Below are 27538 nucleotides of genomic sequence, written 5' to 3' on the forward strand. Positions count from 1 at the left end.
AAAAAGTAAAGTATTTGCAGTATAAAATACTTAATTTAACATTAACATTATTCAGTATTCAGATAGTGTTTTGTTTTAAAAGGTCAGCCAGCGGTTAGAAATGTGCGTCATACTGTCAAAGTATTGTAATATTCACGCTCATCTTCATCCGTCGACACACTCGAACAAGTCACAAAACAAGCCTTCGTACTATAAGTTATTGTAGCACTAATAAAGTAGGATACTTAGGTCTTTATGTTCAAGATAAATATTACATATAATCTAACACTTTTTAAATAATTCCAGAGTGACACGAAAGTCATAAAAAATCAATGGCGCTAAAACCTGTTTAGGTCTGGCCCTCAGATTTCTGTGTCTTTTTCATGATCATTTGTTAATCTAATAGGCAAGTAGGTGATCACCTGTACCTAAGTCACGCCGTCGACTTTTTGGGTCTAAAGCAAGTCGGTTTCCTCACGGTGTTATCTTTCACCGTTTGAGCGAATGTAAATGCGCTCAAAGAAAGAAAGTCCATTGGTGCACAGCCGGGGATCGAAGCTACGACCTCAGCGATGAGAGTCGCACGCTGAAGCCACTAGGCCAACACCGCTCCCGAAATTCATAACGAACAATAATTACTCACATTTTAATTTTCGTTATAATTTAATTATAATTACATTTTAATTACAATATAAACTTGAGACGAGAATTTTTAAAACATATACTTCCTGTTATATGGTTGAATTATGAGATTACCTGTGGTGCCTTTAAAATGAACTGCAGCGGTGTGTTGACATTTAAAAAATTCATCAGGTTTAAATGCAATATCATTTCTCGGTACAAATTGCAACTGCGCCGGGTCGAGTGCCGTTTCAACTCTATTATTTGCATATTAGCTCCATCGTTAAAGGTTTCGTGTATTTATCATAATTTTACTGTTTCAACGTTTTATACATCCATTGCATATTTAAATATTGTAAATGTAAGCATATGTAAGGGAACAGCTTCGTTTTAACAGTGTATTATTTGAGTACAACCACTATTTGGTTTTACGATATAGACAACTTGGAAACGTTCTAGAACAGTTCTCATAAACAGCAACGCACTGTACCATATAAAAATGCATCTTTAAATGAAGGGAAATTATCAATTACCCATACTATAAAATTGGTTGCTTATATTCTTAGACTAAGAAGAACTTAATTTTGGCTTTTAACGTATGTATAGTTGCACAATTAATTTTATGAGTATTATTACGGCCTTACAGCTGTATCTTAATCCCTTCGATTTCAAACTATCTAATTGACAGTTTCCTTAAATAAGTAATTGTTGTACTACTATATGTTCGAATAACGCGTTTGATGGCTTTGGAGCAAATTTTTCTATTTATCTATGTACTCCTTAAACTACTTTATTCTTTATGGTCCTAGTGTGAATGAAAAGATACATTAGTATATATTACGAGTAACCAGAAAATTAATGCTGTTTTTGTTATTTCATAAACCTATTTTGTTTTCAAACCACATTCTATGTCTACAAAGTTCTTATGGTTTGCATGAACTTAATCTGTAACGAAAATCATTGTAAAAGGCACTTTAAGTTATTGTATCAAGGCTGACATTACATTGGATTAATATTTAGGGTCATATTCTGTAAAGCATTGTAAACTCGACAGCAGATTGACTTGTCGGTTATTGTGGGCATATTATGTTTGAGTATAAATGGATTAGGTAGGCTTATGTAATTATGACTTGAAATACCGTACTTTATTTGCTTTGAACATGATTAAATATTATTATTATGTTACGTTCATTATTGTAGTGTAGTGTTAGGAATAGTAATTTTTTTGATGTTCCTGGTGTTAGAACTAGGAAAACTTCTTGCCAGCTACTTCAAAATCTTGACACATAAGGACTATTAAAGCACATACACCAGATAAATTATTTTTTAATCCCACATTAAATGTGGAACATGGTGTTATGATTACAGCTCCTTACAAACTTTGTGTAAAACAAAAAAATTGACTTGACGCACTTAAGTTTGAGAACTGACAGTAAATGTAAAATTAGAAGCATTTCGTATATATTTATTTTCTGACGTTCATATGTGTACATTGTGTTACTTATGAATAAATGATTTTGAATTGACTGCCTCAAGTTTAAGATAAATTGATATGGAGTTTTCACGTCCTTTACGTTGCATTTATTTTATTGATATTTCGGTGCGGTACATTCGCTTAAGGCATTTTCAAAAATAATTTTGATTGTTGTTATTTTAAATACTAAATTAATTTAACATTATGATGGTGACTTGTAGATAGTACCGGAGATTTCAAAGCTGGTGTTTTCCTCGCTCAAAGAATATTTTAATAGTATTGCGATACAGCGAGGAGCTGCCAGCATTAAAGGTACACTGCCACAGAATTCAAACGTTTTAAATTTATCTTAGTACACTATTTATTTATAACTATTAGGTTCAGCCTAGGTTAAAATATATTTTATGTTTATAGAACTTTATTTCTTATGACAACAAAATGTATTTTGAATTACATGCGAAACTTAATATATACGAACGAGATACATGTTGTCATCCGTTCTAATTTGGTCTACTAGGCTCACTTCGATTTGTATCTTTAATGCCCTATTAAATTGGTTAAACGTGCGATATTACGAATTTTAGACGGTCATTGGTTTAATAATTTTAAAACTTCTGATATATATATATATTTATTCACGTTTAACGTTATACTTCGTTAGTAGAAATCAAAAATAAGCAACAAAACGTTTAAAAGTTTTAGATTAATCTCAATTAAACGGTAAAAATTTGGATCTAAAGGTAAATTGAATGGTTCGTTTTCAAACTTTCATTCACGGTTTCTTTTGACAAAAATTTTGAACTGTTTGCGCGAGGAACGTTCGCTTTTTGCGATGGTTTTAATTTCAACTGGAAACAAACTTTTAATCGCTCTGAGTTTGAGTATCTGGGCTATATTTAACAAAAAAAACATATTAGATTACCATCTAGTTAGAACTAAGTACATTGTCCTGTAGTGTGTTTTACTATCTGGATGATCCAAGTACTTTTACGTAGCCCTTATTGTCATCAGGCTGGCCAGGTCTTGAATACTGATTCTGATTCCAATTTTAGTACTGAGGTCTATGAAACTATGCTACGGCTATTAAAACAACAACTACTACTGGAAACATATTTGAAAAGCAAATTTGATCTCTGAAATTGAAAAATTGATGATCAAGCCAGTCGGTACAGATTTTTCAAGACATCTTCTTTGTAGTCTTTATTGCTGAAGGCCTTGCCTGTCTTGAAAAGCCCTGACCGATGCGTTGACTTGCTTCCTCCACACCACTCTATCCTCAGCTTGTCTCAGTGTATTAAGAGTGTTGAGACCCATAACTGGCTTAATTTGTTCTGTCCAACAGGTAGGCGGTCGACTCCGACTTCTCCTGCCATGCTATTTGACATAAATTGGTAGGGCATAACCACCTTGTCAAGACTATTCGGTACTCTCTTGGCAATATGGCCAAAGTAGTTAAGTAATCGTTTGTAAATTTTCATCCACAGTCATGTGGTGATCTTCAGTTTGAGAATGAACTTATTGGGTTGCGTATTTATGAACAAAAGTTCTTTTCGTTTGAGGTTGGAATATTTTAAATATGCCAAGAGCAATTTAGGTCATAAGGTCATCATAACGTTTTTCAGTCGACAATACTTCATCACCGATATACAACTATTCGTAATTACGGTTCTTTAAATATGTCATACATTCAATCTGCCTCTAAACGAAGCAACTTTACAAATTCACTGAACTGGAATACGTAGGAAATTTTATGTTTTATCTTTGTAAGGCCTCAGGGAGTATGACCTATTAATGTTGTGTAGCTTAAAAGCAAAACTATTCAATAGATGAGCATTCATATAACTCTATCATATGCTTCTGTCTGATGACATCTAAGAAAGTTTTTGAACATTGTTTAGCGGGCAGAACTAAAATCTTTACAATTTAAAAATGAAAATTACGAAAGTTATTTTTGCGCTTGTAAGCGAGCTCTTTTAGGAAAGTTATGAGGAAGTACAAAAATTATGTTAATTGACTACTAAATCCTTTGTAGCAATAGCTTATATTTTAAATATTAAAAAAGAGTTTAACTTGGTCTTTAAGAAGGTAGTACAAATCATTAGTAACGAACGATTTGCATTCATCTTTGTACTGTTAAGCGAAGAGTTCTTAGCATAAATACAATATTTAATATTTTCTTATTCCAATTTCACAGAAGCCCATGCAAATTGTGTTATTAGTTATTCCATAGGTTAAAATATATTAATAAAATTGATGAAGTCTCGGGACACATTCTACTCGTAACTATAATTGCATACATACATCGACGACATTGATAGAAAAGTCCTCTATTTTCTTACAATGTTTCAATTACAAAGAAGAAACCTCTGGTTGCCTTCATTTAAGAAATACATACATTTGTAATATTTATGTTTCTGTATCGAAAGAAGGTTACAGAGGATGGATGGGATGGAAGGAGAAGGCAATGCGTTAAGAGGAGAAAATAATCTTCCTATAGCCGACGTACCGAGTACCATTCCACAAAAAATCGATGGTCAGATCAAGATGGCGGCATTTTAATGATTCCTTTGTCGAGCTAGCTAATTAGTTATAATATTCAATCAATATGAATCTACCACTTTCTTTGCAAAGAAACGATTTATTATTATTAGAAATTATTGTTCTAGCTATTCTATTTTGACTACCTATAGAAAAAAAGGCTTATGTATTTTTTTTCTATCTGACAACAGAATATTATAAGTGCAGAAACAAGTCATTTACAGCCACATGATATCTTTATCGCCTTTTTTGTAGTAGAATAAATTACGCAATAAAGATGAACACGTAATCCCACAAAGGCTGAAAATTGTCGACGTCCCGGTAAGGCTTTTACAAATTGAATTGTATGTACGGACTCGTTTATTTCTCCCAACTATTTATTAAGGTTTCAGGCCAGGATTACTTTCCATAAATATTTATAACTATGTTTTAATATTTATTAGATATTTACTTAAAAATTATTAATACATTATTAACTTTTACACTTAATTAAAAATATAATTGACTAGCAATGCATCGGAATTTAACCGCCTAGCGGTAGCGCCTAGTAGTGGAAAGTCTACTAAGTCGGACTATATATTTTTTAAATTATTTCCTACGTTCCTACTATTAGATACACACTAAAATTCACATACATATAACGAATACGAATACATTTTTATTTTACAAAATACTCTACAGGTATTGAAAAGTCAAGCCAAGGTCAAGTCCAGAAATGTTTAGCTAGATTATTATAAATTGTTAAAAATTCACAATGCAAAACTTGTGAGAAAACACTACAAATATACACACGAAAATACAAATGGTTCCTCATTCTAATACTAGTTTAGACTAATAGGAAACAAACACCGACCACATCACGTCACAACGAAAATCTACATATAAGTTACCCAGAAAACGCACTTTCTTCGCTCATCGCTGTTTCTCCTTCAGATGCCCTTTAACCACTTTCTTAAAACAAAATGTTCACTTACGATTCAAGAATTTACACATTCACTAACAATCTGAAACAAAATCTTATTCCATATGCCGAAACAGTATCAGAAAACATTCTTATTGTGCTACAAAAGTTTAGTTATAAAATGTAAGTGTTATGTAGATATTATTGTCAAGTGCCCACAACACGGAATCGTAGCGTAGTGCACTTTCTTATTACCTAAATATCCTTTTTATGATACACTACATCATTGTTTTCTTTCTTACTTCTACAAGAAAAAACACTTATGATTAATAATATTTACATTTGCTGCCATATCGCTTGATTAAATCTACTTAAACGGCTTTTGACCATTGAATACTTCTTTCACTAAATACTTATATACGAATAGTAATCTTTAGTGAGTACATATCCCCCATAACCATTCCCATGACCCAGAAGTACTAGGACTATTTTTACACCCGTTATAAATGTAATACTCATTTTAACTCAATTTAACTTCGACATTCAATATCTTGAAGAAGCTTAAATAAAATTGATATTTTCATTTAAAACTGATCAAATACTGGCCTTTTTACAAAATGTTTTAACTAGGAAACTGTTTGAACTATAGTTATAGTTAGAAACAATAAAAATAAATATGGTGGAAACTGAAATAGAGAATTTGTATGTTGAAATGAATGAAAAATATTTTATTTAAGCAAACAGAAAGAAGGGTTCAAATAACATTTGTATTTATCTTTACTAATTAGTAATAGTAAGAAATTAAATGCAACGCGGTCTCACGTCATCTATTGTTTCATTCAATCAATCTCGCGCAGAAATGAGTGCAAAAATAAAATATTACAAGCCATTGTCAACGAGAATGATAAATAAAGAAAAACTGTCACTGAAAGTACTAAAAAGAGCTCGGTTGTGATTAAATTCTCTTACTTATTTTTATTTAGATTCGTTTGTGTTCTTGATTTTAAAATCTCGCTTTGAAAGTCTTTGAGTTTGAAAGGTTTATTTATAATGTAATTTTTAGATCTGATAAAGTCTACATTGCTTTCGGATGCATGAGTTTAGTATCGAGAGCTCGAAAGAAACCGTTTTGGTCTAGCGTTCCAATTACAAACAAAGGGTTGTCAAACAGAGCATGGCGGTATACAGCCCTTTCATAAACTTGAGTGACATAGGTATCGTAATTTGCGGACGAGAACAAAACGCTGTAAAACGTAACTCTAAATAGATATGCCAGCATATTATACATATAATGAATAAAAATAACCATGCTTTCGGCTTTTCTAACATTTAAGGTTGTATTTTAACAGATGTACATAACGTTGACCGATTTAAAAACATTTTATAATGTATCTTGGCTGAGGCATCTCGCTCGGCATGTTCGGAAGCAGAAAATCGTTTTTTAAAAGATTTCAGAGCTCTGAGCCAAATCGTTGTTAAAGTGATAACAGTGATACAGCTCGCCAGAAACATATATTATGAAATTTACATTATTGTTGCCGAGTTTCCCATAATACTATTAAGTTTTAATGAATTATATTTTTTAAACTTAAAAATTCTGTAGGTTTCTATAATTTCTTTTTAAAATAAGTAAACAATGACTCCATGCCTTTTTATAAGTATTAATTGGCAATTATTTTCAATAATCAATGAAGATAAATTGCATCGAAACACACACAACATTATAACTTCATGGAGTTTTAGGCAATAAAAACAGAAAGCACTCATTAGGGGCAGTACTCCGGAAATATGAATAATTTACCTCACGGCCGTAAGGCTTTGGCGGACGCGGAAAGAAAATCCAATGTAATTATCACACTGCCGATAATCTTGCAGTAAAATTTTATTTCTAACAACCGGTATGAATAAAATGTACATGCCGCTATAGGGTGGCTTTGGCCCAATCTGTATTTTAATATTTATTGGATGTAACAAGTAATGTAACGGTAATATAAACCGAGTTTTTTACCTAATTAGTTTAATCAATGTAGAATGTTATTATGGTAGTAGATTTATATCGTAGTTCTTCTAATTTAAATTATATACCACAAAAACAATTATAGTTAATATGGCCAAATATGGCGTTTTGTATTTATACATACCATATGTTATATCTAGTGTCAGCTTTGATTTTAAAAAATCCAGTAATAAGGCGTAGAAAGTATGGCTGTAAAAACAAAAATATAATAAGACAAATATGACTGCTTCAACAATGTTGATCAAAACTAATATATATCTCGATATCGTAATCAATATATTTATACCCCAACCGGAAAACAAAAGATTAGCTCCAGTTATCGTCTCTGATTCGTAAGGCTATTAACTTAACTTTACTGTCAAAGTTAATAGTGCCATCCACTTGCAAAAGGTATATATAATTTAAATAGTTATTTTACCTAAAATGGTGATGACAGTTAATTTGTCTAAGTTTAAACTTTGCCATCGTTTATTACATCATTTCTACCACCTACTAGTCGAGCCTCATAGTCGCTCTGAAAAGATATAATATGTGTATAACCCAGACAGGTTTTTCTCATACGCATGGTGTATATAAGAAAAACCAAACGAACGTCTAGTTATATAAATTTTTTCAGCTCTGCCGTTGCGCCCTTATTAACTTAATTTGTCTATAAATCTTTCCAAGTCGCACCTTACATTAATCTTTACGATAGGTGATTAGAATATTAGTTTAAAGATCACTCACCGTTATTTCTATATAAAGTTTGGCTGTGAAATACAGAAAACAAAATGAACGCATTCTGATCCCTCTACGGAGGAAGTATGGTAGTCATCCAACCTTAAGAGAATTCTCGACCAGTATAACCACTGACTGGCCGGTCCTAGTGGCTAAGGTCGAGACATTTTATAAATGCGTGGCGTCCGGAATAACTTCGTTAGGGCTTCTCAGGGTATGACGTCATCGCAGTGATTTATAAGCGCAAATTGTAGATATCGCTACACATGTCAATGTTGAGTTTATGTGCCGCACGGGTCGAATAGTGCAATATCAGCGAACTATTGAAAGAACTATATCGATATCTGTCGCTATCGGAAGCAACAGAGTTTTGTGAGCGTACAATTATAATAAGTGAGCATAATTATATTATTGCTAGCTATGTACGGATACAATGATACAATGTACAAAATGGATTATGAATCCATTTTGTGTTGAGAATTGACCCGCCGCAAACCGATACACATATCTCCTCTCCTCAACGATATACATATCTACGTAGTTATGTTAGAAGGCTTCGCTGGAACAACGTACTGTTCAAAGATTGACTGTACGTGTATGTATTTAATTTAAATTTCTCTTTAAATTTTCAAAAGACGTAATACAGAATAATTAACAGTGAGATTAGCAAATAACATTACCATAAATAGTACATATTATTGTAATTGACGAATCCGTATTGTTTTAAATCGATATGTTATAACGTCAAAGTTTGAGCGTTAAAATGTGATAAAAATAAGGTTAATTTTACACTATATCTTCCAGTGACATTGAAAGCCTTTATTTCTGTAAAATACTTATCCTAGTACATAAAAATGCAAAGTACTATAAACACTAATAACTTGTCGGCAAGCTGGTTACTTTTTATTTACAGCTTGTCCTTGGACATAGGTGTCCTCTAAGAGCTTCCATTCTTGTCGGTCTAGCTTTACGTTGGCTACGTAAGGTCCAGCTGATTTACTTATATCATATTCCTTCTTTTACACTGTATACTTCTACTACTACTTAAATTACACTATATCTTCCAGTGGAATTGATTTATATAGTCGGTTTTATGCCGGACTAAAGCGATTTATATGAAGCAGGCTTCAGCGTGCGACTCTCATCCCTGAGGTCGTAGGTTCGATCCCCGGCTGTGCACACATGGATTTGGTGAAGAAAAACATCGTTAGGAAACCGGCTTGCTTTAGACTCAAAAAGTTTATGGCATGCGTCGGGCACAGAAGGCTGAGACTTGCCTATTCGATTAACAAAGTGATCATGGAACAGATACAGAAATCTGAGGCCCAGACCTTAAAAGGTTGTAGCGCCATTGATTATATTATTATAAAGCGATACATAAAACATTAATAATATGAACATAACTTTATACACCGTATATAACTTTTTTTTAAACTTTTTTTAAAATTAAATTATTTTTTTAAATAATTAAAATTTTAATTAAAAATCGTACATTCCAATTTCCGTTAGAAATGTTTAAAAAGCGTGAAGGATATCATATATCATCGAAATAACACTTCTAAATTATAAATTCACTTGATAGGTTACTCAGTGATATAGGAAAGAAAAATTCCCCGCTTTTGTACTAAATAATTTGCATTTACTGCCAGTTCTACGCCAGCTGTCTGTTAACAACAAACTCCTGACATCCTTTTATCTACTAAAATTATTGAACGATACAAAATGTTTTTTGCTATGAAACTAATCAATAGTAAAGAACATAAATCAAATTTGATGGAAACAGATACATAGCATTTGTCATTTTTGATTTACACTATTACTACTCATTGAATATTATTTTATTTAAGGGATATAGTAAGTTGGGTTCAAATAACAATTGTATTTATCCTAACTGGTTATTAATAAGAAATGAAATGCAACGCGGTCCCACGTCATCTTTTGTTTCATTCAATCAATCTCGCACATAAATGAGTGCAAAAATAAAATATATATAAACTATTGTCAATGATGATGATAAATTAAGAAAAGCTATCACTGAATGTACTAAAAAGACCTCGGTTGTGATTAAATTCTCTTACTTCTTTTTTATTTGGATTGTTTTCTTGATGTTAAAATCTCGCCTTCGAAAGACGTTCTACCAATTACATATTTACAAGAAGAAATTTCGCGTAACTGCTTAATTGGGCTCAATTTATATTTGAATATTCATTGGATTATTAGTTAAATCAATGTAGAATATAGTAAATGGTCTATAAGTTCATTAAATATGGCACAAAGATGGAAGGAACGAAGAAGGTATCAAAATATAGCCACTTCTTCCTTGTGTCTTTATCCTTCCGTGTAACATAATTGCTTACCCAAAACACAACCGCCACTTAGAATAAAAATATGACAGTTTAGAATGTTTTGTCAGTGGCTGATACGATATTTTTATTAGTTTATCTAGGCCACGTAGTAATCAACTATTTATATGAATAAAAATGGATGCAGAAATTTGAATCCATAAGTCGGCTTAGTAGTGGTCTCGTCTATAATTAAAACAAAAAGGATAATTATTTATTTATGTAATGTTCTTTCTAATCCAGTCCCTGTAAGAAAGCACTCTTGTATACCCATCAGGATAGTCGAACACGGCACAGGGTGTAATAACGAAAGATGCAATGCCAACAACTGATGTCCCATCGACTAGTGGACCACCTGAATCACCCTGTAACCAACAAAATTATAGGCAATAAAAAATAGTTAAAATTAAGCACTGGGTTAAATTATAGTCGTTTTAAACTTAGCAAGCTAATGCGTGTATATTATTAACTTGGGTTCACGTTGCATAGTGGATTGAAAACCTTATATGATGTTAAAAATGTCGGTTAATCGATTTTGAGACATATGTTTAACTATTATAATAAATAAAAGTGTTGCTTACTGAACAGGCACTGGATCCCTTCACTTTATTCGTACAGATTTTAGTATCATCAATTGGAATGAATTTTCCTAAACCCTGCTTACATTCTTCAGTTGAAATTGCTGTTACATTCAGAATTTGCAATTTTTGAGGATATGACTCGGGATCCTGTGAAATGTAGTTATTACTAGTTTTACTTATTATTTTTAACGTTTCAGTTATTATTACTTTTCTAGTTATTATTGTTTTTCATTTGTGGTCGATTGTTTAATTTTATACATTGCTAGCTTGCTAATATTCGAATATAATTGACGTCTACCTGCTATATTATCTTGTATAAATTTATCTATAGTTAACCTTGTAGACTGCTTTTTTAATGTGGTTGAAGAAGTTTATTTGGCTGTAACGAAAGACTGTACTCAAAATATTTATTACTGCGTCTACAATAAGATAATAAACATTTTGTATATTTTGGTTCAAAGTGATATTTGGATTAATATATACCTCGCTTATTTTTCCCCAACCGGAAATCAAAAGATTGGCTCCAGCTTTCGTTTCTTTTTCCGGTAAGGCTATTGACTTGACTTTACTGTCAAAGTTAATGGTGCCATCCACTTGCAAAAGGCACACATCATTTAGATAGTTCTTTTTGGTGAAATCTGGATGACATGTAATTTTTGAAAGTTTAAACTCTTGGCCACCGTTTTTTACATCATTTGTACCAACTACTACTCGTAGGTACCTCATATAGGCTCTGAAAAGAAACAATTAATATATACAAGTCTCAAACCCTGTTGTCCAAATATAAACGGTGTATATTCCTACGAAGAAATAAGAAAAAAATCGGTTTGGATCCCGGTTATTGTCCTTTATTTAAGTCTTTAGAAAACCAACACTATAATTGAAAAAAAAAACGCTAATACTAAGCATAGCATATGAAATATGAGTAAGATATTGAAGTTTGAGGACATACAAAAATCTAAAATCCAAACTTTCCGGTATTGAATTCTGCCATTATTAAGTTCATGGCTGGTTTTAAAATTGCAATCACTACTGATAGTAACAGATTATCCAGATATTACACAGTAGTCCATCCTATAAGCGCCTTGAAAATCAACAAAGCTCTGCATCATGAGTAACTAATTTCAGAAAATATATCGCAATTGCGATTATTGGAGGTATAATAATAATAATTAAGATTAGATATTGATAGTCACGTACGGCTCAATACAATGTGCTGCAGTTAGAATCCATTTCGTGTTGAGAATTGCTCCACCACAAAAATGGTCACCTAGCAACCTTATAGATGCTTGGTAGGGCAGTGCTCCATCAGTTGCATCAGCACCATTTATTATCCTTACTGCTATGTCAGAAGGCTTGGCTGTTAAAACGAAATACTATTAATTTATGTTTAAAAAAAAACTGTGATAATTTAATTAGTTAAATTTCGTGTCATAAAAAAATCAATTAAAAAAAATAATTTGTGTAAACTTTTCGGCCTACGTTTAATAAATGTCAACGAAAATGAACGAACAGAATTGAGACTAAATTGTTAACAGTGAAAATAAAAACATGTTACCATAAATGTTACATAATAAGAATATTATTAAAATTGGAGGAATCCACATTATAATAAATTGACGTGAAAAGTGTGTATGTCTAAGTGATAATAAAAGAACTAAGTAGAAACAAGTACTGTTCAAAATAATAAAATTAAAGCATGATTCATATTGTAAAGGATATTATGTAAAATTATTCTAAGCTAAGTATACATGTATGAAGAGGTGCTAAAACTGAACTGGTGCTAATTCGAGCTAAAGACAAATCGTTCAATAAAAATGGTATCGAAAAATGGTTTGACCCATAATTGTTGTATCGCTTTTGTAGGCTATATCGAAGGTGAATAATCAAACCAAATTGTACGAAAACTTTTTTTTTCCTTTAGCTTTTTTGATGGATGGATTATATAGTTATATTAGAATGGATTAGAAGTGCGTTTGTGAGTCGTTCTCTTGTCTGATAAAACTTGCCTCCCTTTAACATAACAGCTCTGAATCTTAACACACTGTGCTGGTGAGCACGGAAAACGATTATGCATTTCGTTCAATTGTGTTTGTTCAGCAACATCTCTAGTTCAATACGCGACGCGACTTTATCGCTATCACTCTACATAGTGAGATAAATAAAATGACAGATGATCAAAATTATGTAATCAATTACGAGATGTATGAGAAATAAAATGTATGTTTAAATATAAGTATTTTTCCTCCAACTTCGATATTGTTCCCTTTGGAGTTGAGACTTTTGGGCCGTGCGGTTCAAATGCACAGGCGCTGATTAAAGAGTTTAGTTGTCGTCTGGTAATGATAAGTAACGCAATACAGCTAGGAAATACTGCTAGCTTTAAAGATACACTACCACACTGACTAAACTTTTTAAATTTGTTTTAATTTTTGTTATATTAATTTTTATACCAACCTACATAGATTAAGAAAATTGGAATTGGATTGGAATAGTATATGTGATTGTTATGTAGTTACCTGAATAAAAGTGTATTCATAAGTAAATAAAATTCTGTCGTATATACTTAACTTTATAGCGATATTAGTTTTTCAACGATTAAGGCGATAGTAATTAACTAAATAATTTATTTTGTTTTTAAATAAGCGTAGTTACAAGGTACAAGCGTAGATAATATTCATTACATCTATAATTTGTAAAAACCTTATGGTAACACATAAAATACGTATAATAAGAAAAAGAAAATCTATAAAAAATTACAGTAAAGTAATCTATTAAAATACGTATAGTTTCAACACGTTTTAAAACCGATTAGATAGTATTTTTACATATATTGGTGATGTGTGGAGTATCAATAGTCAAAATTACTTTCTATGTTTTTTTATGTTTCTATGTTTTCTATGATTAATTTGCTAATAAAATCTTGGGAACGCAATTTTAAAATAAGCAAAGTAACACCAAGGTTTTAAAATATTTTTTTTACGCGTTTGACGTGTCGAGTAGAATGGGCAAAATTAATTGCGTATATAACGAACATTAGAACTAAATAATTTATTTTGTTTTTAAATTTTAACAAGCGTAGAGAATATTTATTATATCTATAATTTGAAAAAACAACATAAAATACTTATAATAAGAAAAAGAAAATCTATAAAAAATTACAGTAAAGTAATCTAAAGTAACGTTACCACGTTTTAAAACCAATTAGATAGTTTTTTTTACACATTTTGGTGATGTGTTGAGTATCAATAGTCAAAAATTACTTTCTATGATACCTGTCTGTACTTAGCAAAATAGAAAAATAACCTAAAATAAAAAAGGCTGTCTTTCTTCTAACTTTTTCATATTCTTTACATTCTACGTGTAAAACGCATTTTAGTTGCAATATTACTCCTTTTTGTGTTTTATTAATAGGAAAATCAAATATAAAATAAGTAAAATATATATGTCACTATACATATACAATCGTTTGCTGAAATATCGTTTGATTGCAGCCTGGTATAAAATATTTCCAATTTAACAATTAGAAGCAAATTGAGACACAAAAATTTTGTTACACGTAATGTAGATTAATTTGCTAATAAAATCTTGGGAACGCAATTTTAAAATAAGCAAAGTAACACCATGGTTATAAAATAATTGGTTTTTACGCGTTTGACGTGTCGAGTACAATGGGCAAAATTTATTGCGAATATAACGAATATTAAAATGTCTTGATTAAAAAAAATTCATGAATGAAAATGAAAAATTTCTATGAATGTTAAGAAATAATTTTAATGCAATTTTGAAATATAAACTGCATTATCCATGAAAATGTAATTTTGTAAATCATCTACTTATATTTATAAAAATCATGTTATAATGTAAAAAAATATTTTTGAAAGGATAATTAAATAATATATGAATATGTAGAAGACATTTAAATTGAATAACCTCATTACACATCGATTCTTTTGCTGATAATTATTGGTCTCAGATATTTATATACTAGGGTGTCGAATAAAGTGATAATAAGTATGACGCTTTTCTCTTTTATAAAATGATTTTTTAATTTTAGACATAGTCGGCTGACAGGTAGGTGTTCCTCATTTTGTACATTATCTTTCTAAAAACATCAAACGTCTGGTAAATATGGAGGGGGTTCCATCAATTCGAAGCCTGTTTCGAGGCTTCCCGAGTGATTATGTGACTGCATCTATCTCCAGCTTTCTGGCCGAATGGAGTATCAAGGTTGTCATTTACGGAGGATGTTTTGACCTTAAACTCGTGAACGCTGAGACGCTGTTTCTTCTGCTTATCAATGCTATGTCGGAGCTTAGCAACATTCATTGCTATGCGAACGACAGCACAGGGGATACTCTTTACACTGGCCATGCAGGTATTTCTCGAGCAGTTGTCGATCAGCACCGGAACAAACTTGTGTCTGAAGTCGAAGCTCTGCTACGTGGAGTCTCAGACTGGGGTCGACTAAATCTAGTCCAATTTAACCCCAAGAAGACACAAGTTTGCGCGTTGACCGCTAAAAAAACCCTTAAATAACTCAGATGTTGACAGGTCATGTCGGATTCTTGTCGTATCCAGATTCAGGGTTAGACAAAGTGCTGCCTGTCCTTGTAGCAATACAGCTGTAGAGGCGGTGTTACATGTTCTGACCGACTGTCCAATCGATACCACAGGTATAACACTGAACAAACAAGCTATGGGCATAAAAGTAACAGAGACGAATCTAAGGGAAATAATGTTCAACAATAGGTTAAGAGGCATCTTTTTGGGATTTGCTGTAAAAGTCATACAAAAAGTTGTTAAAATAAATAGATATTAGTGTTTAATCATCCGAGTTAGCAACACCATTCACGTCAGCTATTTAATACCTCTGACGACTACATAGTCGGAGAATTATCTAGAAATATATTTTTAAAAAAACCCCAGCCAGCATGGGAATAGTTGGTGTTGATACTGAACGACGTTCAGTGTCGCGGTCGTTTGGAGGGAAAGGCTAAATTAGCCTCTTAGAAGTTTGGTGTAGTCGTGTCATCTGGTCTTTGCATCTTCCCTTATTTTTAAAGAGCAATAGAGAATTTTTTGTTTTTGTATCATTATAATATCTAATGCCTTGGCTATGCTTGATGGTATTTATTTATTGAACATACCTCGTACATCTGACTCTTTAGATTCCTATCTTCGTTTTTAAATATTCTTTGTCAATAATTGTGTAATTTAAATACTTGGTTGTTAAGTTTGTTTGTTATGTCGTAAAGGTTCAATGTTCATAGTTTTAAGTATCCTTAAAACTACAAAGTTAACTAAACTACTAAACTTAACTTAACTACTACTTTTTTTTCAACGTTTCACGTGCTTTACAGCGTGCGTGGTCACGGTGATCAAAATTTAAAATTATGTTAATTAATTATAAGTTTATAATAATACATAGCTTTAATCCGGTAAAATAAGTGTTTTCTTTCAAAATATCACATGTGGAACAATATTCAGAACAAGAATTTTTCACACTTTACGTATTTTTTAAATTTATGTCAAATTAGTTTATGGGCTCCATTATCTTTGATATTTTATTTTTAAGTTTTTACATTGAATACTTATGACATATTCTTTTTAATCCAATCTTTGTAAGCGAATACACTTGCATATCCATCGGGATATTTGGAACCACAATCAAATAATATAAATGAGGCGACACCAACTACTGCGTTGTCTTCTACAAGAGGGTTCCCCGCGTCTCCCTAGAAGAGAATTAAAAAAAGTTATAAGATAATACAGAAAACTCACACACACAAATTTTATACGACTCATCAGTAGTCAATCATGTCTTCGTTTCAAATTATATTGTTGGTAAAAAAAGGTTGTCCAAAATCCTATATAGGCGCGCATACGCCGAGCGACAAGACCGAACTAGTGCGCGCGCTGTCACGCTCGGTCCCGTCGCGCTAGGCTTCCGCCTTAGTCACTACAATATGGGCGCAAAGACGCGTTTCATGTTTGGTACTATGCGCCCGTCGTCGCAACCGCGCTAGGCTCGCAGTGTGGACGCACACTCTGTATCTAAATTTATTTTCATTTTTTATACTTTATTATTATTACTTACTATGCAGATACTAGTTCCCTTTCTTTGTGGTACGGTACACAATCTCTTCTCATTCGGCAGGTCCCCTAATACATCTTTGCAGTTTTCAATTGATAGTGCAGTTCGATTGAGCATTTGCAGCTTGTCTGGGTAAGCACTTTCTTTCTGCAATGTTAATATTTTATTTATTTATCATCACGCCTTTTTCCTGTGGTTGGCAAAGACCTATTTCTCTTGCTTCATCCAATTTCATGACATTCACCATACAAACTCGTCAGTTATGGTAACTTTTAACATGTACCTTGTCTAGTACCTCCTAGATTTGTTCCACGTATGTACGACAAGGCCTACCCAACCCGACTTCACCATCCACGCTTGCCTTGTATCCTACTTGTTAAGCGCTTGTCATTCATAATTCTACATGGCTAACTACCTAAACATTTCCTTTCTTATTCTTGTCATTACTTATACTTCTCACGTATTAACTACTAATCCTATCACGCAGTGTTACACCACACATATGTACTTCTTAATGCTCTTATTTTCACGGCATTACTTCTACTCTGTATTATTCTTTCCACACCCAACATTCACTACCGCTATGTTAAGGCCGGTATAATGATTTAACGCGGGAGTATGGCCTTGTTTAAGATTTTTTAATTTTAGTATTAAAATTAATATGTATCAAAGACAATTTTTGTGATATCTAAAAATCGTGATTTAAAAGTATACAATACCTAAACATACTCGTCCTGACTAGTCCCATATTTCTACAAAACCTATTTTATGATGACATAAAAACTCTTACATTAGCTGTTAATCCCCAACCGGAAACCATAACGTTTGCTCCTGTCTCTGTATCCTTTTCTGGTAAAGCTATAGCTTGCACCTTGTCACCAAATTCCATAGGTTTGGATACTTGTAAAAGAGCTATATCATTAATAAGTTTTGAGTTATCGAAATCGGGATGGACTGTAACCTTTGATACCTTAAATTCTTGACCTCCAGCCTTTAAGCTATTGCTGCCAACAACAACTTTAAGCTTGTCAGTATCGGACATTATGCTGAAAATTAAAAATGTTGATGAATATATGGACTGATTGAATTTTTGGGTCGTAAAGCCAGCGAAGTAAGTAAGTGCAGAGCGAGAAATCACTTATTAGGTCTAGGTTCTGCAGGTTAAGTAGGCAGCACTGTACCGGTGACCATAGAGCTGGTACATTCTGCACGAAGAAGTACCGCAATATAGCGAGGAAATCATACAATGCTCGGGTTTTTATGGGTATTACATTATATAGTTTTTTGCCAGCGTTAAAGGTACCAAACAAAGGTACCACAGGGACCAAACTTTTCAATTTGTTACTGTATTTGTGTGTTAGAAATAAATTAATTTATCACTTATAAAGTTTGTTGCAAAAAGTGTTAAAAAAGTAAATTCTTAGCAAATGTATAGTTAATACCGGGCAACACAATGTCCTGAAGTCAGAATCCATTTGGAATCAAGTATGGAACCTCCACACTTATGGCCTTGCCCAGTAACCTGAACTGATGCCATATATGGTATCGTTCCATCTTGCGCTGGTTTACCCTTTATTATTCTGATGTCACCTTCTCTTGCTTTTGCTGAAAAAATAATAATATTCTAAGCCATTATCTTCTCATTAGTGAAGTCACTCACTTGCTTTATCTACTAATTAAATACAAGAAATCAAATTAATTAGTATTACTTTCTAGTTAAAAAGTAGTTGCTCCGAAAATGAGGAACTAAGTGTATACAAGATGAACCTACAATATTATCAGAATGAAACATTACAAATAATAATCAATATATCATATGGTATCAGTAAGAACGAATAATTAAATATTTTACCTTCAATGCAGGCAACGACAAAGACGAACGACAACGATAATTTTAACATCATGATGGTTAAGTGTCGTACAGAAAACAAGCAAAAATTAATCAATAGCTAAATTTAAATACTAATTATTATAAAACCTTAGTTCACAACGGCGCGGTTTGTATATTAGTATTTGAGTTAGAGGCCTAGTGGTAAGTTTTCGACTGTCATCCCTAGGGTTTCTGTCAATGTGCGCATTAACTTTCCCTCGTACGGTGAAGGAAATGACATGCCGTACACCCAAAATATCGGCGGTGTGTGTCAGGCACCGAAGTCTAATTACCTAAGAAATAATATTCATGAAACAGATACAGAAGTCCAGAGAAAGAAATTATGCATATATTTTTAAAATTTTAAATATATAAACTACTTGTAAACAATTTACAAAAATTGAAAATAATAAACAAAATATTCTAATCTCATTTTTAAGTGCGCCTCTCACAGAGTTCCTTTTTTAGAAAATAACAGAGTCTCTTGAGTCTAATTCTATTTCTCTTGGGCTCAGAGTTTTGATATCTGTTTTATAATGTCCTTTTAAAGTGATCAGCCTTTTGTGCCTTATACACGCTGTCACGATATTTGTTATAATGGTTAAGGATTTAAACTTATAAAATTGTCATTTGTGTAATGTAAAGTATTGACATATTGCATTAACATATGGGGAGCGGCCAATAAAACAACATTTTTGGTATTGGAACAGGGACATAGGGATCTCTTCGAGGTGATGCTCTTACGGCCATACAGATTGCCATCGGAAGATTATCATCTCAGCCAATTACTTTCGGTTAAGTTAGTAGTATCAGTATCAGTAGTAGTATCTTCTGAGTCTAATTTCCATAACACACAGAGCGCTCACGTTTGATAGTAGGCTGTTCCTAACACGAAATAGGGATGTTGTCGTCGGTCAGACGGTAAGGACTGACTTCGCCAGACGCAATATGCAAGCAGACTATATCTATAATCTATTAAATAGGCTGCTTAATACCCGTTCACCGTCTACAATCTAAAAATACGACTAAATAACTGCCTTATGAAAACACGCAGTGTTAGAGCTGCTTCTGAGACCTATTTTGTAGTTACACACTTTATTCATTCACTCACTCACACATTTGCACCCACACACTAACTCATGCTCGTGTTGATAACAGTTAAAAAAATGTATTTTTTTACTAAAAAGGGATTCCAAATCTTACATATTGTAATGCATGTGTACTTAAAATGAATAAATACATTTTTATTTCTATTATTAAAATTACATTGCATGGACTACAGCTTTATGTTTGTTACAGCAATTTCTCTAACAACTTTTTAACCAAAGCAATTAAAAAATATTCTATAACAAAGTAGATAAGAAAATAATTATTATATATATAAGAAAATATTTACGCTTCATTTCGTATATTAAAGGAGCAAAAAACAATAGATAAAATTAATTGGAAAATTATAATGTAATCCGTAGAAAAACAAGTACTATAGTGCTCTATGATGTCTCTAATGATTACGACTCGACATTTCATTAAATGTTTACAGGCATGGTATGTTATTGGTGCAACGCCATCTTGATTAGCGTTTTGGCGGTTTTTTTTTTAATTACTAGCGGACCAGACATACGTTGTCCTGTCATAACTATGAATATTAATTTTGAATTGGTAATAACTAATAATTATTTCAGAAACAAAGTGTTTATTATTCTAATGCTTTATGATAAAAAAAATATTCTTTGTTTGTTTTTCTGGCGCATATATAAATAGTTTTGTTGGTATTCCGACATGGGAACAGGTGACATATACCATGGGGCCATGTGAAAAACACGGATTTTCAAGATAGATGCCACAAACAATTAGCGACTGTAATTATTTTATATGTAATTTATTAATATAACAATCAAAGCATTTATTTTAAACGATATTCATTTTGCTAACATCCTCTTTGACAATATTTGCAGCACGCATTATGTCAAAGTTATTTCAAACCCCATAAAGTCACATGAAAAACGTTTGAATTGTAAAGACGCTGTGCACAGAAAAAAAATTCTTTCCGCGAAAATTCTTAATTTTTTCTTTCACACGAATTTTAACCTGACATTAACAAATACAAAAAGCCATTCGCGCGTGATGCGCGTTATATATATAAATGATGTTTAATTTGAAATTTTAAAGACAATATAAATAGAATAAAAAGTAACAGTTTCTATAGGTCTATAATATTTTTTTTAAGATTAAGTTTTTGATAATAAAGACACCACATATATCGTCAACATACCTACTCATAGTTTCTTAATTATTGGTAAATGAAAATCAAAATCACAATTAAGGTTTTGTAAAGCGAAGTTCAAAATTAAGTAGATACCTTTTTAATACAAAATACTAACTAAAATATACTACAATCTTGCCTACAATAAATTAATCGTGGCATTGGTTATGAGGGGCTCATTATATTGTCGCGTTGGCGCTATCATACTACCAATGATTTGAATTTATATCATACAATTGTATGGCTATTAAGGTTTACAATAATTTACCAAAAGAATTAAAAGATCTTCCGACTAGAGTCTTTAAAAATCGACTTGTTGTGTTACTTATGGAAAAAATTTATTACTCAGTAAATGATTATTTGCGTGAACCACTGTAGTTGATATAAATTTAATAACATTTGATATGATATGTACAATACAAATAATATAAGAATTGATCAATTTTAATAGTCAATAATGTAAAACTCATTTAAAGACAAATTTGCGCGCCATTGTATGGCAGAATATGCGAAATTACTATTGTACCACCTTTTTGTACCATATTCTTGCAATAAATTATTATTATTATGAATCGCGCAAAATTTAAAGAAATGCGTAGTGTTTTTTTATCTAATTATTTTTCTGAAATTTTCGACAATTACAATATAACTTATGGTAAAAATAATATTGAGTATGAACCAAATTATAACCTTCAGACTAATAATTACTTTTTACAAATTTAAATTATATTCTTTAAAACTGTTCAGTTCAGATATATTTGTAAATAATTATGCTGTAACTTCAACATAATTAGTTTTAAAGACAATTATTGTAGCCCACTACAAATTTTAGTTTTTATTAGTAATCCCGGTAATAAATCCCCCAGTAGTGTTCAATATAATCAGAAATTTGATATCAAGGCCATGAATTACCGAAAGTTGCGTGCCCAATCGTTCCCGTCTGCTTCCAGCGGTAGTGGCATAAATATCATCGTTTTAGGGACGTGCAAAATCACTGGAGGCACTTTTCACTCGCGTGCACTTCGATCGTCAAGGCGCGGAGGAAACGTCACGAAAAATCGAATTTTCATGCCGGCAGTCGTGGTTGAGGCGGCGCGGCGCAAACATCGCGCAGACAGCGCCCGCGCGCGCCTTTGCTCGGTCCGTACCGCGAAATAAACTCAAAAATTAAAACTTTGCAAACTTCTTAACCAGTGTTTAGTTTAATTAATATAAGTGGTAATTAACAGATTATGGGTTTGGCCGCGGACGCCCAAACAGGTCAACTTTTCGGCCGTGTTTTTGTGCTTTTTCTATTAATGACGTCATAGGGTAATTAGTCAAATGGTTTTGGGTCTATGGAATTAATTGCACTGTCTCACAATATAGATTATTTTCTAACGAATATGTAATTAATAAGTAGCGATAAATTTATTGTCATTGCTTTCTACGCTGTGAGTATTGTTACAATGTATGAACACCAAATATTTCTGTTGTTACAAATGGAATATTACAACAATTATTATCAAATAATTTGTTTACACTTATATAAATAAATTAAGTTATTTATTTTGTAAATAGCATAAAATGTTACCAAAGCTGAAATAAAAAATTCTGCTTATCATATTTCTCTAAATGAAAACAATTACAGCATACATTTGGACCTGTACTTTGGGGCCATTCTAACTGTAAATTCCCGTTGGAAAACTCAATTATACAAAATCTTTTATGTGCAAACCTAATTCAGTGAATATTGCAGCATTAATATTACTTATGAGGCCCGACTAGTATATCGTTCGTTGTCTTTAGTAGGTCATAATTTTAATGTCTCTTGGAATATATGAGAAAAAAGAAAAAAAATATATTATTCACAATAAAAGGCTGTTTAGGTAAACTAAACCAACACTAGGATTTCATATATCAACTCTTCCTTTTGACAATAATTTCTACATATCACAATTTAGAATTACACTATTGTTACACAATAAGAATATTTTCTGTATCAGCATAGGACAAATTGACAAAATGTTATTTAAGATTTTTAGTGAGTGTAACGTGAATTATAAAACGTTTTATCAACACGTATTAACCCATGACGAGACACTTTGTTTCAAATATCAAACAATTCAATTCGATGTGTTTATTAAATGTAATTATTTACAACGTTTAATGATAATAATAAATATAAATCTATATTTGTTAATTTATTAATTGACCAGAGACACAACAATATGTTACTAATTATTAACTAGAAAGTGTCTATAGTTCAAACGAACATTGTTATGAATTCAAACAAACAATTTATTCACAGCAACGCCAGTTAGTGATCGAACAATTCCAATTAACTGTATACTTTTTATTTTTTTAATAACCCCATACAAGCTCTACTAATATTGGAAAAAGCTTAATTTTCTTTTTAAATAAACAAAAGAACTACGAATTACGAATTCCTTATTAGAATCATTCCTCATTAATGAAGTATATATTATATAATTATTATCAAAATATTGTTTATCCAAATCTGTGTTTTTTTTTAATTTAAAACGTTAACAATGGGTGTTTTTACTTTCAGAGTATTAGAGATCAAATCATTAAATTAAAAAACATGTTGAGACTAAACAAACCCCGAAAGTAATTAATTAATAGGTTAAAGGCGAAGATTTAAATAAGCTCACACCAGAGCCAATTGAAAGTTTGAAGGCTTTCACCGCCATATGCCTTAAATGAGTTAACTAATCTGGCTTTAAATTTCGTTTCTAAGTTTGATGTTTAATTTTTATTGGGGTTATTTAGATGACTCTCTTAAAGATACTTTTCACACAGTTTGTGACAATAAATTATGAGTGATGTTTTGAAGCCCGGTATGTTTCTTCCTAATAACAAGTATAGTAATAATGAACAAATCAAACGTACCATGCACTCATCGTAATATTATCTAGTTCATAAACTATAGACCTATAAAAAGCTAGAACACATTTTGTAATAGGATATAAAAATTCAAAACCACCAAAATTTTATTCAATTATAAATTATAACATTCATCAAAAGGTTACTATTGATCTGTCAGTTTGTAATTAAAACGCCCGACTTCTAATCAGAAAGTGCTACTTTCATATTAGAAATAGAATATACGAATTGTATATAATTTTTACCTTTTTGTATCGCTCTGTGTTCTTTGGTAAACCACAGACTATATGAGTATATAGTATTATCTTTTAACGTAAACAATGTTTGTTTTAATGTGGCTTAAATGTGTTCTAAATTTAAAATTTTAACAATAGCAACAATCCCGATGCTAATCGTTGCATTACATCGCGAATTATATGCTTTCAATAATATTGTAATAAGTATAACTTATTATTGGATAAATCAAGTTATTTAATGATATCTAATATAGACAAATATTTACTTTCCCACGCAGCTAGATCACTCACAAAATCAAAATTCAAATTGCATAAACCCAATTAATAATTAATTAAGTATATAATATAAATAATTAATTTAAGCTTATCTCTACCACATTAATTTATTCGATAACTGAACATTAATTTATGAGTATTATTGCTTGTTTGACAGAGCTTCCAATTGATTGAAATTATGAACTCTGACATTTTACTAAAAAGTAAATTCGTTGTTTACAAACTCTATTATTGACACTAATTTCGGTATTTATCTTACTTGATTCTGTAAATGATGTTCTATATGAACATTATCTATAATTATAGATAAAGTTTAAAAAGGGAGTTAATGAAGGCTACTCAGCTGTGACAGCCATGACGTAATTATTTTGTTAAATATTTTATTATAATGGAGTTGTCAAGAACCTCGAAACATAGGAGTGTTTGTATTTGGAAGAATGAAGCAATGATACCTGGCCTCCACCCATATAGTACAGACTTTGATGACGATTTTGCTCATAATTTTATTAAAGAGATTAGGCCATCTTTGAAGTGTAATTGCAAAACGTTTTTATTGTTAATAACCTTAAAATCGAAGTAAAAACTTTGGAACAAAATTGTTTTTATACAAATCTGTACCAAAAGATCCCTTATTGTATTTACCAAAACAAATCAGAGGTCAGTAATGTTTATAAAATCTAAAATATTCACGTTTACTTGTTTATAAATTTTCTTTAGCTTGTTAAATTTTTATTTCCAATACCTTCGATTGTGTTCACGGCTAACAGACAATTTTTTTTATATTTTATGACCTCTGAAAGTACCTAAAACAATTGTTGACTTACCCTCGACTTGCCAAGGTCAGGAAGGCGTAAAGTTTTTAGGTCAGGTTATTCCACCCAATGCGAATACGTAGCCATACTAAATTGGATTCCAATCGATTAGCAATTCCAAACGTCAAAATGTGAAGGTGAAATGTCCGGAGTTAAATTAACAAATCTCAGACTAGAACCTTAACCTATTGGAAGCTCTACATACGCTAAACTTCGTTTATGTCAAGGAAAGTCTAATTTAATTTTAATTGCATTTTAAAATATTAATTATGGCAAATCCTTATACAAAACATTGTGCATTTGAACACGCCTATTTTTATTAATTTTTAAACGAGGAATTTAAATAAAGGACGACTCAGTTCCTATTTAATTCAGAAAGTAGATACTATATTTAAAAATAGTCGCCCTGACAACGTGCATAATAATGCAAAATGTTAAATTCCCGCGCCTTTTAATACGTTTTTAAAGATGGAATTTATATTTATGTCAGGTGTCTAATATTTAAATGTTTATATTGCAGGTTCTAAATTTAAATAAGAGTAAGGTTTTTTTGGAAAATATTTCAACTCGTTAACCGATAAATGTGAAATATATTTTTAAAGTTTAATTAAATTAAAAAAAACTAGTTTCTGAATATTGCTTACTCAGGCAAATCAGCATTTACGACAAAATATACTCGACATTACAATTTAGAAAACAGGTTTTACATTTAAAAAGTGTAACCATGGTAACGAAACGTTCGGCACATTTAATGTATTTTTTGTACTAGTATATTAAGCGTAAAAATATCAATATTGTTAAGAACTGTGTAGTATATGTATTTGTTGGTTTAGAATTGTCATAATTGACTATACAATTATGTGACAGTTAAGTATTGACGTTAAGGTAATGTTAAAGATCTTGACTTTTTGATGTGATAAAAGGGATTTCTAGTGAAGTGAGTGAAATGACAAAATCGATTCAAGGATATATGTAGCAATTGGTAAGTAATCGTCAATATAATCAATAGAACCCTTAATTTGAACCAACCGATCATTACTTTAGTCATATGTTAAGTTTTTGCGATCATTATATTAGAAGTAACGTCCTGACCCACGCCGTCGATTTTTTGGGTCTAAAGCAAGCCGGTTTCTTTACGATATATTCCTTCACCGTTCGAGCTAATGTTAAATGCGCACATAGAATGAAAATCTATTGGTGCACAGCCGGGGATCGTACCTACGACCTCCGGGACCTACGGGATGAGAGTCGCACGCTGAAGCCATTAGGCCAACACTGCTCTAAATCGTATACTAAACAAAATAAAATATATTTAATTAAAACATAATTTCGTAACTCGAAAAAGAAATTTTAATAGTGGTAGTCAAATACGAACGAACAAATTCGGAGTGTTTCTTGCTACAACCCTCATAAGGCTGCTATTAAAATAACATTAAGAATATACCAAAATAATGACACTTTGTGGGTGTTAATGGGTTAGGGTATTGATTGATTTATAAATTGTCTTCACCGTAATTTGACAACACGTTATAAATTCTTGCATTAAATAAATAATAAAAATCATTTAATTCAGACCATTATAAGTCCATATATTGTTAGTAGAGTAATACTTATACCTATGTTAGCAAAATAAATTGCCTTTGATAATATATTTCACGTAGTTATTAGTTAAAAATTATTCATTAATAGAAATTTTATAATACGTTTATGGAACATTCGTACACAAATATGGATAACTATATAATGTATGAAACTCGAATGTGTTGCAAACATATGTATTTTAAGAAACGACATTAAAAGTGTTTTATTTCACTATTATTCTATTTCTTTTATATTCAATCCAAAATGTACCTACTAACACTGAAATGACTAACGCATATGAACATAGACAACCAAAACTAGCGTCTTCTCCACAGACTAACAAACAA

The 27538-nt window shown here is 31.5% G+C and overlaps 3 protein-coding genes across 4 annotated transcripts in view; 1 reads left to right on the top strand and 2 right to left on the bottom strand.

Annotated features, from left to right (window-relative positions):
- Window positions 1–10807: 10807 nt before the first annotated feature.
- On the bottom strand, window positions 10808–12807 carry LOC123708336 (chymotrypsin-2-like). Its single transcript, XM_045659014.1, has 5 exons — window positions 12729–12807; window positions 12371–12530; window positions 11654–11903; window positions 11171–11317; window positions 10808–10954 (listed from the first exon to the last, which is right to left on the bottom strand). The coding sequence occupies exons 1-5, from the start codon at window positions 12775–12777 to the stop codon at window positions 10808–10810; spliced, it is 753 nt and encodes a 250-aa protein (XP_045514970.1). The 5' UTR covers window positions 12778–12807.
- A 3800-nt stretch (window positions 12808–16607) lies between these two features.
- Window positions 16608–19179, bottom strand: LOC123707935 (chymotrypsin-2-like). The gene is made up of 5 exons (XM_045658259.1): window positions 19120–19179; window positions 18710–18872; window positions 18058–18313; window positions 17271–17414; window positions 16608–16908 (listed from the first exon to the last, which is right to left on the bottom strand). Exons 1-5 carry the CDS (start codon window positions 19169–19171, stop codon window positions 16765–16767), a joined length of 759 nt encoding a protein of 252 aa, XP_045514215.1. The 5' UTR covers window positions 19172–19179; the 3' UTR covers window positions 16608–16764.
- A 3315-nt stretch (window positions 19180–22494) lies between these two features.
- LOC123707934 overlaps window positions 22495–27538 on the top strand; it is a 33572-nt gene continuing 28528 nt past the window's right edge. For both annotated transcript variants that reach the window (XM_045658256.1, XM_045658258.1), the window contains exon 1: window positions 22495–22711. The gene's annotated coding sequence lies outside the window, so the exon portion shown is untranslated. The remainder of the gene's footprint in view (window positions 22712–27538) is intronic.

The sequence above is a fragment of the Pieris brassicae genome, chromosome 4 (assembly GCF_905147105.1).
Source record: "Pieris brassicae chromosome 4, ilPieBrab1.1, whole genome shotgun sequence".
Classification (NCBI taxonomy): Eukaryota; Metazoa; Arthropoda; class Insecta; order Lepidoptera; family Pieridae; genus Pieris; species Pieris brassicae.